The 15,447-nt window shown below is 27.0% G+C and overlaps 1 protein-coding gene across 5 annotated transcripts in view; it reads right to left on the reverse strand.

The window, feature by feature from the left end:
* Positions 1 to 15,447, reverse strand: part of LOC129611082 (GTP-binding protein GEM) — a 131,287-nt gene that overhangs the window by 36,056 nt on the left and 79,784 nt on the right. For 3 of the 5 annotated variants that reach the window (XM_055524019.1, XM_055524016.1, XM_055524017.1), the window contains 3 exons: positions 9,833 to 9,977; positions 2,803 to 2,820; positions 1,702 to 1,821 (listed from right to left, as the gene is read on the reverse strand). In XM_055524019.1, coding sequence (XP_055379994.1) covers positions 1,702 to 1,821; positions 2,803 to 2,820; positions 9,833 to 9,977 — 283 coding nt within the window. The remainder of the gene's footprint in view (positions 1 to 1,701; positions 1,822 to 2,802; positions 2,821 to 9,832; positions 9,978 to 15,447) is intronic. The other 2 variants (XM_055524020.1, XM_055524018.1) reach the window with 1 other exon arrangement.

Below are 15,447 nucleotides of genomic sequence, written 5' to 3' on the forward strand. Positions count from 1 at the left end.
AAAAAATCGAACACGCTTTTCTTATACATGTTATACAAATGTTGCCAGAAATAACCAATTAAATAGCATATTATATTTTCAACAATAAAGTGCTAATTATTAAGTTTTTTCCCTAATTTGTAGCATAAAAATGCTATGTTTTTACGAGTAATGATGTTTTTAATGTCTTTCACCGCTTTGGTTTTGTTTTTACACTTATATTGAATATAACTTGCACATTGCGAGTATTTTACTTCAATAAGAATGTATTTTTGCAGAGCTTTAGTACATTCATAGCAAACATATTATCCAGGTGCTAGAGTAAAACCACACGACATACAGAACGGCAAGAGCTTTGTATTTAAGTTCCTGCTAATTTCAAATTATTACTAATTGATTGACTATTGCTGGTAACCATTTCTTCATTAAATTGTACATTTATGCTCATAATGTAAACCTATTCATATTTTAACCAAATGAATCAGCCCATCCTCAACGGTGAGCACAAAAATAACTTAAAGTTTTAAAAATGTTTAAAAATGTGAACATTGTACATATGTACGTGCACCATTATATCACACAAACATTTTTTGAAAGTGAAAGGAAACATGTTTACATATACATATAATATAATGGTTATGTACCAAATAAAGATTTGAACCTAACTTCTGTTGCTTTCTTTTGCTTTTCTGTAACATTGTTTCTATGCGGTGTTTAATTATTTTACTGAACTTTTTGACCTCTCAAACAAAATATAAAATAATATTTTCTCTCATAATCCCTCTTTGCCAGTAAACCTACTGCTCTGCTCATTTTGTCAAATAAATATTTTTGTAACACAAAAACCAAATAAATGTTATTTAACGAACGGAGATATCAAGGCCAACTAAAGTTCAAAATACGCAGCTTGGAAAAATATAGGATCTTTTTTTCGAAAAACTTAATATAAGGACAATCAGTGATATAACAGACTTTTTTCGAAAATTACGTTATATCTTGGAAATCGTTTAACGGACCCTGTTTTTTTCTGTAGGAACATTAGAAATTACTTTCCAACCTTTAGTGTGACTTTTTGTTTGCTCCAACATTTTTTTTGGTTAAAGAAATATAAGCTTTCAAAAATTTTAGAATTTTGGTTACCGTTCTCTAAAGACATTTTGGTGAAAAGTCTTTGCTTATGAAGAGATAAAAAAGTCTTCATATACAAAGCTACAACATCATAATGTATTAAGATACCATCTGGAACCATGTAATCTCTATAATTCTCCAAAGTAAATTCTAATAAAATCAAAAATAAAATCAGCCAATTAATAGTCGTAGACTTCACAATGGGTTTCGTTAGAACTGTCCAACATATAAAGTATACATACAAGCAAACTAAATTGAAGGATATAAGTTACAAACCCCGCTTTTCTGTGTTCTGTGCGTAATATGTTTATATAATATACATTTCATCAAAGTTATCCCATAAAACAAAAAAAAATTTATCTCATTTGCATCTAAAAATTTGATAACTTTAATATTATAATTAACTACAAACAATATTCCAAATTAAAATTTAAAAAAAAATGGATTTTTGTAATACTGTTTATATAGGTCATGAACGCATTACAAAGCGCATATACAGTACATAATATGTACAAAAAACGAATCATAAAAAATTTTAACATTTATTTCATCATTCACTTTTTAAAAATAAAATCTTTTACAATTTTCACTTACCTCCTTTGGAAGCACTAAATGTTCGTAACCTATCTACATCATCATCTTCTGGATCACTTAACTGTAAATGGTGCATATTCATTGTTGGAACATCAAGAAACGCATTTGATTTTCTTTGTACTGAAGTACATGAAAAGAAAGTAAAAAAAGGGAAAATTCAGAAATAAAAAAATTAATTCAATTTTTGTTTTGTTTTACAACTTTGTTAGAAAACAACAGCTTTTACTTTCGGACACATTGAATTTGTTTGTTTACTGCATAATATTATAATTTTTTTCTCGTAGAATGTACTCATAAATACTAAATACTTAAACATGTAAATTGAAAATGACTATTCTATATATATTGGGTGCATTTTAAATATTTCTTAGTGTGCTTATGTAGTTTTAATGTGCGTTTGTGCATTAATGTTTTAATAATAATTTTTTATATAAATTTAAATACACATACATATACATACACAAAATATAAAATATACACAGGAATATAAAATAAAAAAAAAATTTGCGTATAAGTTAGTATAAAAATACTTTTTTTAGCAAATACACTCATCCCTCGCTTAACGGAAGCTCCTTATACGGAATTCAAAAATTAAACCAGTCTCTTTTTACGGAAAAAAAATTCAATTTACAGGAAACTTTTACAATGCAAAAAAAGGTAAAAGTAGTCTACAAAATCACAATTTTTATAAAAAAAACTTTTTTCTAGGTATTTTTTTGTTTAAATTTTTGCACATACATATACAATATGTCAAATATTGTGCAGATACATAAAATATATGTATGTAGATAACATATGAAACAGAAATCAGAGCAAAATAATGCAAAGAATTTGTGTATGTGATTGCTTTTTTTCCAACAATTAAAATTTCTTGTTGATTCTTGTTGTCTAATGTAATAATAATAAAATCCTATATTTTTTGCAAATTAACAAGAAATATATGTACCTATATAAGCTTAGGTAAAAAATTATGTGGTTGTAACGTAATGTAAATAAAAAGATTCGATTTACAGAATTTCGTTTTACGGACATTTCCGGGACATATTAGTTCCGTAAAGCGAGGGATGAGTGTAATTCAATAATAATATGATGGTGACTTACTCAATGGTGCTCTTTTGACTTTTTGTTTTGTTGTATAAATGTATATGTTTTCAGTTCGGTGGTTAATGTTTTTTTGTTGTATACAAAAAAAAAAATATTTTATATTGTTATTGAATATTAAAAATTTTAAATAAAAACATTTGTAAAATATGTAAAATTTTGTTAGTATAAAAATTCAAATTTTTGCTTTTTTTTCTATTCTTTGAATTCAATAAAGAATAATAATTTTCTAGATATGTACTTGTTTGTTGTAAAATATTTACATCTATTATTTTATAAAATTCTAATTTTGTAAATCAGATCATACTAATTTTGTAAATCTAATATAATAAACTAATTTAAATTAAAATTTTATTTAAACAATTTTACTTATTGCAGCCAGAAGAAAAGAGCAAGTATTCAAAAATTTAAAATATATTATTATCTATTTATTATTATCTATTCAATGTGGCGAAAATTATTTTAAGCAGTATCCTTAAAGTGACAATTTTTTTTTAACAAAAATATTATTAATTGATTCCGTATTAATTAACAGTTGCGTGAAAGAGCATCAAGCAATTATGAAAACCAATGAGTAATTATCTTTTAACAAATTCGCAGCAATGAAGAATCTATTAAAAGAATGATTGGTAATTCATATTTAAACAATATGAATTTGAAAATAACAAACAAAATTAAAGTTTTTTCGAGAAAGAAAATGCAAATTTGAAGTAAAATAAATTATCATAACAATTCCGTTTTCTAATACACAATATGTATGTATTTTGAGTTCACTGCTTTTTACAAATAAATCCGAAAAATTTTCTGCTTGAATTGAATATTTTAATGAAATATATTTTAATGAAACGCAATGGCAAAACAACTGAGGATCACAAAAACTTTTTCTCTAACTCAAAGGTGTTCTAGTTCGAAGTATAAAAGAATTTTATATTTCCATAACTATACTTTAGAATTTTTACTCAAATTATTATTTTAATTTTTTAACATTATTAATATATACGAATTTATGTCTGAGGTATGTATACTCATCTAAGTCACGCAATAAGAAAATTTTAAAATTTATTTTTATCCTCTTTAACACTTACGAGTATTAGCACAAAAACTGGTACAAAAATTTTGTTGTAAAGCATATAGGTACATTTTTATTTTACAACACGTTATAAAATTTCTTTATTGATTACCCATACACTCACGTACGATTTTCGTTCTAAACAAGGTTATATTGTTGAAGGTGTAGGGTAATGATAACATTAAACAAGGTTAATAGGGTAATATGTAATTTTTTCAAAGTATAAAATCATGTTTTTTCAATTAGGTATGCACTTTTAAAATACTATTTTCAGGATATAAAACTGTTATTTGAGCTAATTAATAAATCTATAGTAAAGGAATAAATATTTATAACAGGTTTTTAGCGAAATTATTATGTTTAACTTGCTAAAGATAAAAAAAATCCTTTTTAAATTTACAATTTAATCATTTATCATCTGCACAAATGATTTGTAATATTATAGCATACAAAGATTACAATTTAAATTAATTAATCTTATAAAAAAAGTAATGTTATAAACTTATAAAAATAAAAATCTAATTTAATTAAACATATAATTTGTACTACCGTTTTAATCTCAAAAAAGTAACTTAAAGATTTTCACTCAGATTCGAAAAAAAAAACGAGAAAAAATAGAGTTGACCGTATCAACTCTGTGATATCCGTACGAATTTGTTATCCTATGTGCGAATATATATGTATGTCATAGCTGACAATGGAACAGACTATGACTTTATTTCATTTCATTTCATTTCATTTATTGCTCCAAAAATATTTCAAAATGATACAATAATTAAATATAAGTATATACAGAGATATAGACATATGTTATCTTTACAGCTGAAATATTCTATATTATTTTAATTTTTTTTTTTATGAATTTACAACAATATGTTACAGTAAGGAAAAACGGAGTATTCAAAAAACCTTCTACAAAAAATTTTATTTAAAAAACTTAAATTCTATAATTATGCTAGAGTTAGTACCTGTTTCTTAAATTATATTAAAAAGCCTTAAAAAATAATTAGTGATTTAAATCCCTAATTAGTAGGTTGTCAGAAAAAACAATATTTTTAACGAACGAGCTATAAATATTTTCGATTTGCCTATCAATTTTATTTATACCTGCTTTAATGTGCAAAACTCTTGTTGGGTAATAGTATGGTAAATTAAGCATCAACTTCAATATTTTATTTTGCTTAACCTGCAACCTTTTGCTTAAGTTTGAACATATCCAAAGTAGAGGATTTAAATGTGTACATATCCTAAATAATATTAAAAAAAAAATTCCAAAGAGGTGCTTAATGAGTTAAATGAGTAATCATACGACAGATAATTTTTAAGCCAGGTGTGCAAACTGCAATGTGGCACACCCTGATAGCCACCGAGGCTGTTTAGTGGCTAAGTAAAGGAATCGGTCTAAACGAGTCCTGGGTAATCATGAAAGGGCACGAAGAACGGTTAATGATTTTGCTTCAATCGAGGTAAAGAGTGATATTATATATTCACAAGTGGTTTCTAAAATTGCAGAAAATTATATAGATAAACGACCTAAGAAACGCATGAAATCTAAAGAAACTGACAATGCAAAATCCTAAAAAAATAGACAATAGCATAATGCAAATAATGCTATGACGAGTACTAAAAAACCGATAAAGCTTATCTTCGCCTGAAAAAAAAGATGGATCATGTGCAAAAAACTATAGGGATAAACACTATAGTGTTACCTTAATAATTTTCCAAGCAATTCAGTTATTTAAATCGAACAAGCCGTCATTACTGCTGAGATATTAAAGGATTTTCTGGGAAAGGCATTGACATTTTTTAAAAAAGTAATAAATACAGCAATGAACCTAAGGTATTTTCCTAGTGATTGAAAAGTAGCTGAAGTTATTATGATGGGAATCCCGAGTAAATCCTTGAATGAGGCAAATTATATAAATCGATTTCGTTAACAATGATTTCAAAACTCTTTGAAAAATGGTAGTTTGATCCTTTGAACAAGTACACAGAATAACAAATATTGTGGAAAAGGTGTTAGAAAAAAGGCAAATATGTTCGACAGCGCTTCCATGCCTTCCTTCACGGAATGTAGAAACAAAAACACGATAGAGAAAAGCTAATTATTAATCAGTTGGACTAGTTTTGCTATTCTGTCTACAGTACTGAAATTTGAAAAATAAAGTACGGTGAAATGTCACCTATATTCATTTTGGGGCAACAGGCCCAAAAGTTATTTGCCATTGTCTTAGAAATGATTGGAGCAAGAATATAAAAATTTCGCGAAAGCAAGTGCATTATTAGAGCTGTTGCGATAAAAATTATTGAAATTTCTAGACTCCTTGTGCTAGCTGCCATATAACTTCAATAGTACTTTGCAGAGTTGACATGTTCAACTCTATTTGTTCTCGTGTGTATTATTTTTACCAACCGCGTTGTACACAGTTACAATAAAGTAGGTTATGTGATGGCACCAAATTATTGATGTCAAGTTTTCGATTTCCATAGTGCATAGGCGTAAAAAAATTTCTTTTAGAGAGATATTGGTCTTTCGGTCTGTGTGTACACGCGTGTATCTCAATTTCGGCTGAACCGATTTTGATTAAATTTTATATGTAAGTTTATTTTGCCAATGGCATGGATTTATCAACTTTTGGGATATATCTGAACTCTTGCCCTTTTTCGGGCCAATTTTACATTATTAAACAATGTTAAAATAATGAATCTATTTATTTTTTTAAAACATCAAGAGTAGGAAACCAAATTAGGGTCCAATTTTACATTTTTTACCATATCTACGAAACGGCTTAATGGATTTCTTGAAATTTAACATTTGAGTTCTGGTTGTTACCGAAACTAACTGGTAAACTTTTCAGGGGATTCAAACAGCGTAAAGCGAAATTCAACTAAGAGTCAAATTTACACTTTTCTAGGTATGTTTACTGAAAGCTTACTAACTGCCTTATAATTGGAAGGAAGTGTTCAAAATACATTTTCATAATCTTCTGTACACAATAAATTAGGAACTATACATTTCGGTTGGTTATGTGCTGACGGATTTTTTTTTATGTTTCCACAAAACATTCACAATTGCTTATATTGTTCACATTGCATATAAGCGTTGGAGAGAAAATCTTCTAGAACAAAATCAAAATACATGTTGAATCAGAAGATATTTATACATACATATCTGAAATGTTTTAGTTTTCTTTAAAAAAAAAATAAGGTTCTTCTATGCTTCAGTGCCAAAAACCAAAGCGTTAGATATAAATTATGATAAAAATGCTCTATTTTCGATCTAATTTCTTTTTTAAAGTAGGCGATTATTTTGAGTTCATTGTACTTTCACAAGGTAAATAGTCCGGTTTATATGTACAGTTAGTGCGTAATGTAAAACATTTTTCTTTATTATGCATATACAATGAAATTAATTATTTCGTATGCATTTTATTATTAGTACGTTGTTAGTCGCATAATATTGGCTACAAAAAATATTTTATGTAAATTAAAGGTTCCGTTTTTTTATGCTGCCAAAATTTTTAAATAACGATAAAGTTGGCCCAAATTTAAATTAATGACGTAAACTAAAATTTTATTGCAAAATTTTCGTATAACATATTAAACGCACACAAACACAGAAAATTTGTAAAAATTAAATTGTTTCTTATTTCTTTTAAATGTTAAATTTTATTTTTAATTAAAATCTAATGCAATAAATAAGAAATTGTAATATTTTTTGTTAAAAATAGTTCTTAAGGACAAAAATAATTTAATTATAGTTTTTTAAATATCTTTGATGTATATACTATAATACATTATATTATTTGTATACTCAAAAGGCCAAAAAATTAATAGATTTGTCAAATATTTGTTAGCAATGTTTTGAGTAAATTTTAAATCTAACTAATTATATTTGAGATTGTTTTCCTGCCACAGAAGCTAAGTTAGAACTTTAGAACAACAAATTAGTTTTAAAAGAAAAATTAAATCAGAACAAAAGCTCAAGCATAAGACACGTCACAGAGCAAAACCTTTAATTTACATATTTTACCCGAAAGATAACGTTCCTACAATATGAGATATCGTAGAAAATTAAATAGTTCTGAATACTTTATGAACGTATTATGTATTTATGTATTTTGAATCTTATGTGTGACCGTTTTGAGTTAGCCGAAGTCATTTTGCTATATTACCTGTGAATTTATTACCTATAGTTATACAAAAAAAATTTTCGAAAACTGATTTAATTACTTAATCACCATGACAAAAATATAAGATACATAAACATAATTTTACAGAAAACTAAAATTAAAGTATTAAAATATAATAAAATTTATGGTCTCTATATAAACCTCGTGTGGTATTCAGTTTGGTCCTTTTTATTATGAAAAATAAAAAATATTTTAATTTTATTTACTTTAATTTTAATTAATAACGATAAACGTTTTATAGCCAAGATTGGTTAATAAAAATTTAATAAAGATAATAAATTAAATTAAATTTATTCAAAGTTTTTCGCCTACAATGTTTTAATATAAAAACAAATATGTATGTAATTAACATGTACCTACGATTAAAAGAAATTCAAGCAAAATTTTGCTAGAAAAAGTAATATTCAATGACTTTATGGTAGAATATTATGGTTCCAAAATTAGAGATCTGTAGTATAAAAAATATTGAAAAGGTGCCAAAACATTCTTTCGCAGGTGCCAAAACATTTCCTTCTCAGAATTTTGAATATAAGTAGACGGGAACTTTTTGAACTAATTAAAGGAAGCTTTTCCAAAACTCCAATAAAAAAAAAACAAAATTGTCAAACGAAAACTGGAAAATATACAATAACACAAAAAAATACAAACTTACTTGTACACCTAAAAAAATTATAATAAGTAAAAACACAAAATAAATTAAAATTAAACGAGAAAAAATAGAATTGACCGTATCAACTCTGTGATATCCATACGAATTCGTTATCCTATGTGCGAATAAGTATGCCATAGCTGAGTATGGGACGGACTATGATTTTAAGTTGCCGTATTACTATATTAATTTATGCAAAATTTCGATACTGTGTTTTCAATATTTTCTAAGATATGGCTTAACCACTATTTAGTTGTATGGCAGCTTTTATAATTTTTCAGATATAGCTAAATAACTTTTGGAAATTGTATAGCAGCTACCAAAAGGACCCAATCAATTTCACCAACTTTTATCAAACACATGGACCCTACTTATATATTGGCTTGGGTGATTTTTCAAAACCACAGCTTTTATAGTTTTTAAGATATAGCCAAATAATTTTTGAAGTTGTATGTCAGTTACGAGAAGGAGCCAAGAAATTTCAACGACTTTTATCAAACACATTAGTCCTACTAATATATTTGCTTGTGTGGAATTTCAATAGAACAGCTTTTACAGTTTCTGAGATATAGTCAAATAACTTTTGAAGTTGTATGGCAGCTACCAGAAGGACCCAAGTAATTTCAACAACTTTTATCAAACGCATTGGCCCTACTAATATTTACTTGTGCGAAATTTCAATACCACAACTTTTATAGTTTTTAAGATATAGTCAAATAAATATTGGAATTTGTATGGCAGCTACCCGAACCAGCACCCCGAGCATACCCAATTTGAATAGGGTTCTGGCATTTACTTTAATAAATCATTTGTGAAAATTTGGTGAATTTATCTCAATTAGTTTTTGAGTTATCGTTGGGACGGACGAACGGATAGACAGACAAAGCTAAATCGACTCAGAGTTCGACGCTGAATAAAAACATCCACTTGAAGAAAAATATTTTGAAAATCTATTTGATTTATCTTACGAGTATATCTAAAAAACCTCAAAAAAAACACTACATCATATTTTCTTTGTTTCTAATGTATAAAAATTTTAAAATATCCTTGGATATTATTATATCATTTGAAACAAAATCTTCTAAAAAAAAAAATAATTTGAAATACAATTCCATTCACCTGGATGATGGCTTATTGGCTTTCTTTGTGATAATTTTCTTCTTTGTGGTGGGGTTTCCGTTTCATTTAAACGTGGTTCACTTGTACAATGGGTTCTATGTTCAACTAAATTTGGTTGTTGTGGGGTTGTTACTTTTCTTCTAACCTAAAATAATAAAAATGGAAAATAAGTTATTTTAATTGTATATAAAATAAATACATATGATTTTTATTTGAGAAGACTACTTTTTGAGAAATAATCTTGTATAATCTTTTAAATAATCTAATAAAAGCGTTCTTTCAAAATAGTTTTCAAATAGTGCCAAATCATAGAAGCATGCTCAGAGAGTAAATCAAGAATAATTTCCAAATTGGTATGACAATCGTAAGGGGTGTTGAAAACTGTTTTTGGGAAGCAAATTAACTAATATTTTCAAATCTCCTTTTTCCACACATTATTTAAATATTTGACGTTCAAAAAAAATCGGTCCTTAATATTGTTTCCATAATAATAAAAATAAGTATATCCTAGTATTGATAAATTATATTTTTAATATATTAATAAAGAAAACTTATTTATACATGCATATTTATAATATAAACAACATAGTAACTTATATATATTAAGTTTTATTCATTATTACTAAAAATAATAAGCATATTCAACCAAAATAATTAATATTCTTAAAAACAACCTCAACGCATATGAGATTAACCCCTGAATAAGCATATTAGTAAGGGAAGAAAAAGAAACTAACTGGGTATAATTTGGATACGCATCGGCAATAAGTACCAACATTACATTTTTTTGTTTTCATAAAAATAAAAAAATAAAAAATTTAATTTAAGGACACGCGTCTAGCTTGCTCGGTCTCGGTTTATTTCAAATTCTACGAAACATAGAAAATTGTTTTTAGACCTGTAAAAGTTGTATATTTGCTTTTAAGGTTCCAAATTTAAATCATTAACAACCAGAACTCAAATATTAAATTTCATAAGAAGTTTATTTAATTAATTCCTGAGAACGTTTAGCTTGCTTCAGAATTCGTTCAGACTTAGAATGAGTTCCGCAAGATATTTTAACATATAATTCTAATTCACAATTAAATTTACGATAGCAAAGAAAACAACAAGCACTCTACAACACAACCATTATTAAAATTTTAAATGAAATGAAATAGGCTAATAAACCTTCCAAGCTGATTTTGTACTTTTAAGCCTTTATGCCTCCTGTATTGTTAATTCATTTCATAAATTCAAATTACTTTGATAATTTTAAATACTTTCTATTTTATATACCTATCATCAGAATTCTTAGCTAATTATTAAAAATCAGTGCAATTTAAAGAATAATTTTTTATGCCTTAAAAAGTATTTTTTTTTTGTGTATAATTATAAAACAAAATTTTTAATAGTCAATAAAAATAATTATTTGATTTTTTTGTGCAAACTTTTATATATTTTCGTATATTTGAATATGTATGGTATGTACTCATGTTATATATTTTAAAATTACCATCATCACATCATCTTGACGAATAAAAATTATCTACACATTTTCAAATAACATTGAATATATGACCTTTGTGGGCTACAATTCATTTCATATTCCCCAGTTATTTCTTTTTATTGCTTTATAAACGAATTTTGTACCTACGTATACGTACATAGACGGCAAAAAAATTGAAAGTCCTAAACTTGTTAATAATAAAAGTCAGGAGTTTTAGCTCAAATCAATTCTATAGATATAATTGTTATTGCTTAATAAATTGAAACAATAGCGTATTATATCGCAGTTAAAGTCAAAGGAAAGAGATGAGTCAAAGAGTAATAGATATCGCAGGAAAAACAAGCTGGAATTTTAAAAGGATGGAAATCGAAATATCTAAGATTATTTTTAAGAACATTATTTAATAAGCCATTTAGTTATTAAACGAAAATTTTAATATATATACAGCGTTCTGGAATGTTAAATTTATTCTTTTTTGAATAAATATGCACTAATATACACACATATATATTTGTAAAGCATGACAAAATTGATTGTACAAAACATTACAATTTACATTGATTGGGATAATAAAGCAAGGAGCCTAGATGCTTTGCGTTAGGGATATTTTAACTTATTAAAATTATTGCCATATTCTATAGATAAGTAATAATAATCAGAATTCTCATGGATTAATCAAATTAATATATGTACGTATACTTTTGTACACACTTTTGTTTCTGTTAAAAATTAAAAAATTTAAATCATAAATAAATTATTATAGAATATTGTACAGAAGTGAACTGCGCTAGAAGATAGTTCACTAACTATACTGTATTTAAAACTGCAAAGAGTAGTTTTATAAGCAGTACTCTATTGTGTTAAAATTTATTAAAATAAATTTAATTTTGTAAATCTAGTGTACAGTGCTTACATACACACATATAAAGCCATTTTTTTTAACCAAAAAAATTAACAAAATATACAATTTTTTCATAAATAAGTGTTTTCAAAAAATTTGTATTTTATGAAAAGTTTTTCACTTAAACAGTTTATCTTTTGTTACTAATTATCTTAAAATAGTGGAAATGAATTTACAGAACATAAAAAACACTATAAAAATATGTGATTGTAATTATAAGCTCTATCTCTTTGTTCTCTTTTTTTTATGAACTCCAGAAAAATATTTAAAAAAAATCTGATGTGGTCAGCATATAACCGACCGCATTGTGTATTGTCTAGTTGCGTGAAAGTCTTACAGAATATTAAAAAAATGTCTGAACAGTACTTCTTTCCAATTTTAAGGACATTTGTAAGTTAACATACCTAGAAAAATGTAAATTTGGCTCTTAGTACAGTTTCGTTTTGTGCTATCCGAATTCCCTGAAATGCCCACCAGTTAGTTTTGGTAATGTCCAGAACTCAAATATCAAATTCCATGAAATCCCATCAATTCGTTCCGTACATATGATGAAAAATGTAAAATCGGCCCTCAAATCAGTTTTCGAGCCCTGATGTTTCCAAAAAAATTATATGTTCATTGTTTTGATACGAGGAATTCATATATTAAATTTGAATGAAATCGGTTGATTATTTCTCTTTATATTCACAAAAATGTATACTTGGCCCGTAGTAAACGTCTAGTTGCCGATGCCTGATCTTTCCAAAAAATTTATATGTTCATTGTTTTAATACGAGGAATTCAAATATTAAATTTCAATGAAATCGGTTGATTATTTCTCTTTATATACACAAAAATGTATATTTGGCCCGTGGTAAACGTCCAGTTGCTGATGCCTGATTTGTTCCAAAAGTTAGGAATTTTCGCGGACGGTCGAGCAAAGCTCAAATATGTAATTTCAAGTAAATTGGTTGAATATTTTCTTCAAAATGGTGAAAAATGTAAAATCGGCCCGCAAATCAGTTTTCGAGCCCTGATCTTTCCAAAAAAATTATATGTTCATTGTTTTGATACGAGGAATTCATATATTAAATTTCAATGAAATCTGTTGGTTATTTCTCTTTTTATACACAAAAATGTATATTTGACCCGTAGTAAACGCCTAGTTGCCGATGCCTGATTTCTTCCAAAATATAGGAATTTTCGCGGGCGATCGAGCAAAGCTTATATATGAAATTTCAAGTAAATCGGGTGAATACTTTCTTCAAAATGTTCAAAAATGTAAAACAGGCCCGCTAAAAAGTGCAATTCCCGAGGCCTGATATATCCCAAAAGTTGATCAATCCGTGCCATGGTGGAAATAAACTTACATATAAAATTTCATCAAAATTGGTTCAGCAGAACTTGAGATACACGCGTGCACACACAGACCGACAGACCGACGGACCGACAGGTTGCTAAAAATAGTTTACTTACACTTCCATACTATGGAGAAGTGCATTCCCACTGAAAACTCGATATGCAAAATTTGTTGCCATCACATAACCTACCTATTGTTTACACAATACGGTCGGGTAAAAAGGTTCATTTAGAAAAATTCTTGTTCTCTTATGACTACTAAGTCATTAGTTTTATTTCACAGTAGAATCCATCAATCATTATTCTTCCTTGTTCAACGGCTCTCACCATATAAAAATTTTTCTCCTTATTACTTTATTTTTCATTCCGCATTTTTTTTCATTTATCTCCTTATTACTCTATTTTTCATTCCACAACTTGTATACCAGCCAAGGAGAATTGATACAACTACAGCGATAGACACATATGTATAAAGATTTTATACTACATTATCTGCTTTTACTTTATACTACCTTCTTATTAAGTACAGCAGGAAAGGATATAAAAAAAAGAACCAAAATTGGAACAAAAATAGAAAAATAAACAAATTTTATTTATTATTTTATACTCGTATTTACATGATTTGCTTTTATTGAACAAGAACAAGACTATTTTAAATCTTAAAACGTAAAATTAAATTCTAATACCAATTAAAAATACTTTTTTAATCTCATTTTATAAACAGAAATTCCGCGAAATTTTTTAAAATCTTGAAAGCTTCATAAGCAGCAACTTGTTTTTCAAAGTGTCATTTACACATGAATTATTTTTAAAAAAAAGTTTCAAGTTTCAATTAACCTAAGGTAAATTCTATATTGATTGGTTGGAGATTGTCGCTCCAAAACATCTTGGCTTGAAATCGTTTCTCATATCTGGAATCCGTTTTAATTTTTATATCTCTATTATTATCCCTTAGTTGAACTTTTTAGCACTTTTCCAAAAATTTTTTGAAAAAAAGTGCTTATTAGTTTCACTCTGTCCGTCCGTCCGTGGACACTTTTTTTGTTTACAAAACTTCTACAACCTTGAAGATAGAAAACCGAAATTTAATACGTATATAAATCTTTACTAGAAACTTATTTATGTAGAACAAAATTTTTACCTATCTCCCCCCTCTAGATGTTATACCCCCCCAAAACTCTAAAAATGGCCTTTTTTAACTATTTGTTGCAATGAAACCATAAGCATTTTTAAAATTTTTCAAACGCAGAAAGGCAGTGGCTTGCTTCCCCTAGCGCATTATACTATAGTTAAACTTTAGAAAAACAAAATTGCCGTTCAAATTTACCGTTATCTAAAGTCCTTTTTTTCCAAATTTTTGATGTCGTTTTTCTTCTAGACCCCTACATGTAGATGCCTGAAATTTTAGGGCCTTTTAGACATTAAGAAATAGTTCATTTCGTTAGAAGGAAATTTTTTCCATCTCTACCCCCTCTCAAGTTATCGCCTCTTGAAATTTGAAAAATTTGAATTTTTGATACCTTATATTTCCGAAACCGCAAGCTTTTTCAAATTTCTATGAACGCAAAAAGCTAACGGTAAATTCCGTGACACTTAAAAAAATATAATTATTTTTGTTAACTCACGCAATTAACCCTTAAAATCGAGCATTATATTAACCCAACTTTATATTAATTTTTGCTTTATTTCAAAGACTGCATTAATCGTTCATCCTAAATATATGCAATCCTAGAAATAGTTTTGTATATGAATGATAATAATTTTAATAGTGTGATAGATATACATCGACTGTATTTAAAAGCAGAATTTTCACTTGTTGAAGGGAAAAGTACTACAATACAAACCATTGGTTTGACCTAACTTTATTTGGATTACTTTTACTTACGT

The sequence above is a fragment of the Condylostylus longicornis genome, unplaced genomic scaffold, assembly GCF_029603195.1.
Source record: "Condylostylus longicornis isolate FDR11 unplaced genomic scaffold, ASM2960319v2 ptg000048l, whole genome shotgun sequence".
In the NCBI taxonomy this organism is placed as follows: domain Eukaryota; kingdom Metazoa; phylum Arthropoda; class Insecta; order Diptera; family Dolichopodidae; genus Condylostylus; species Condylostylus longicornis.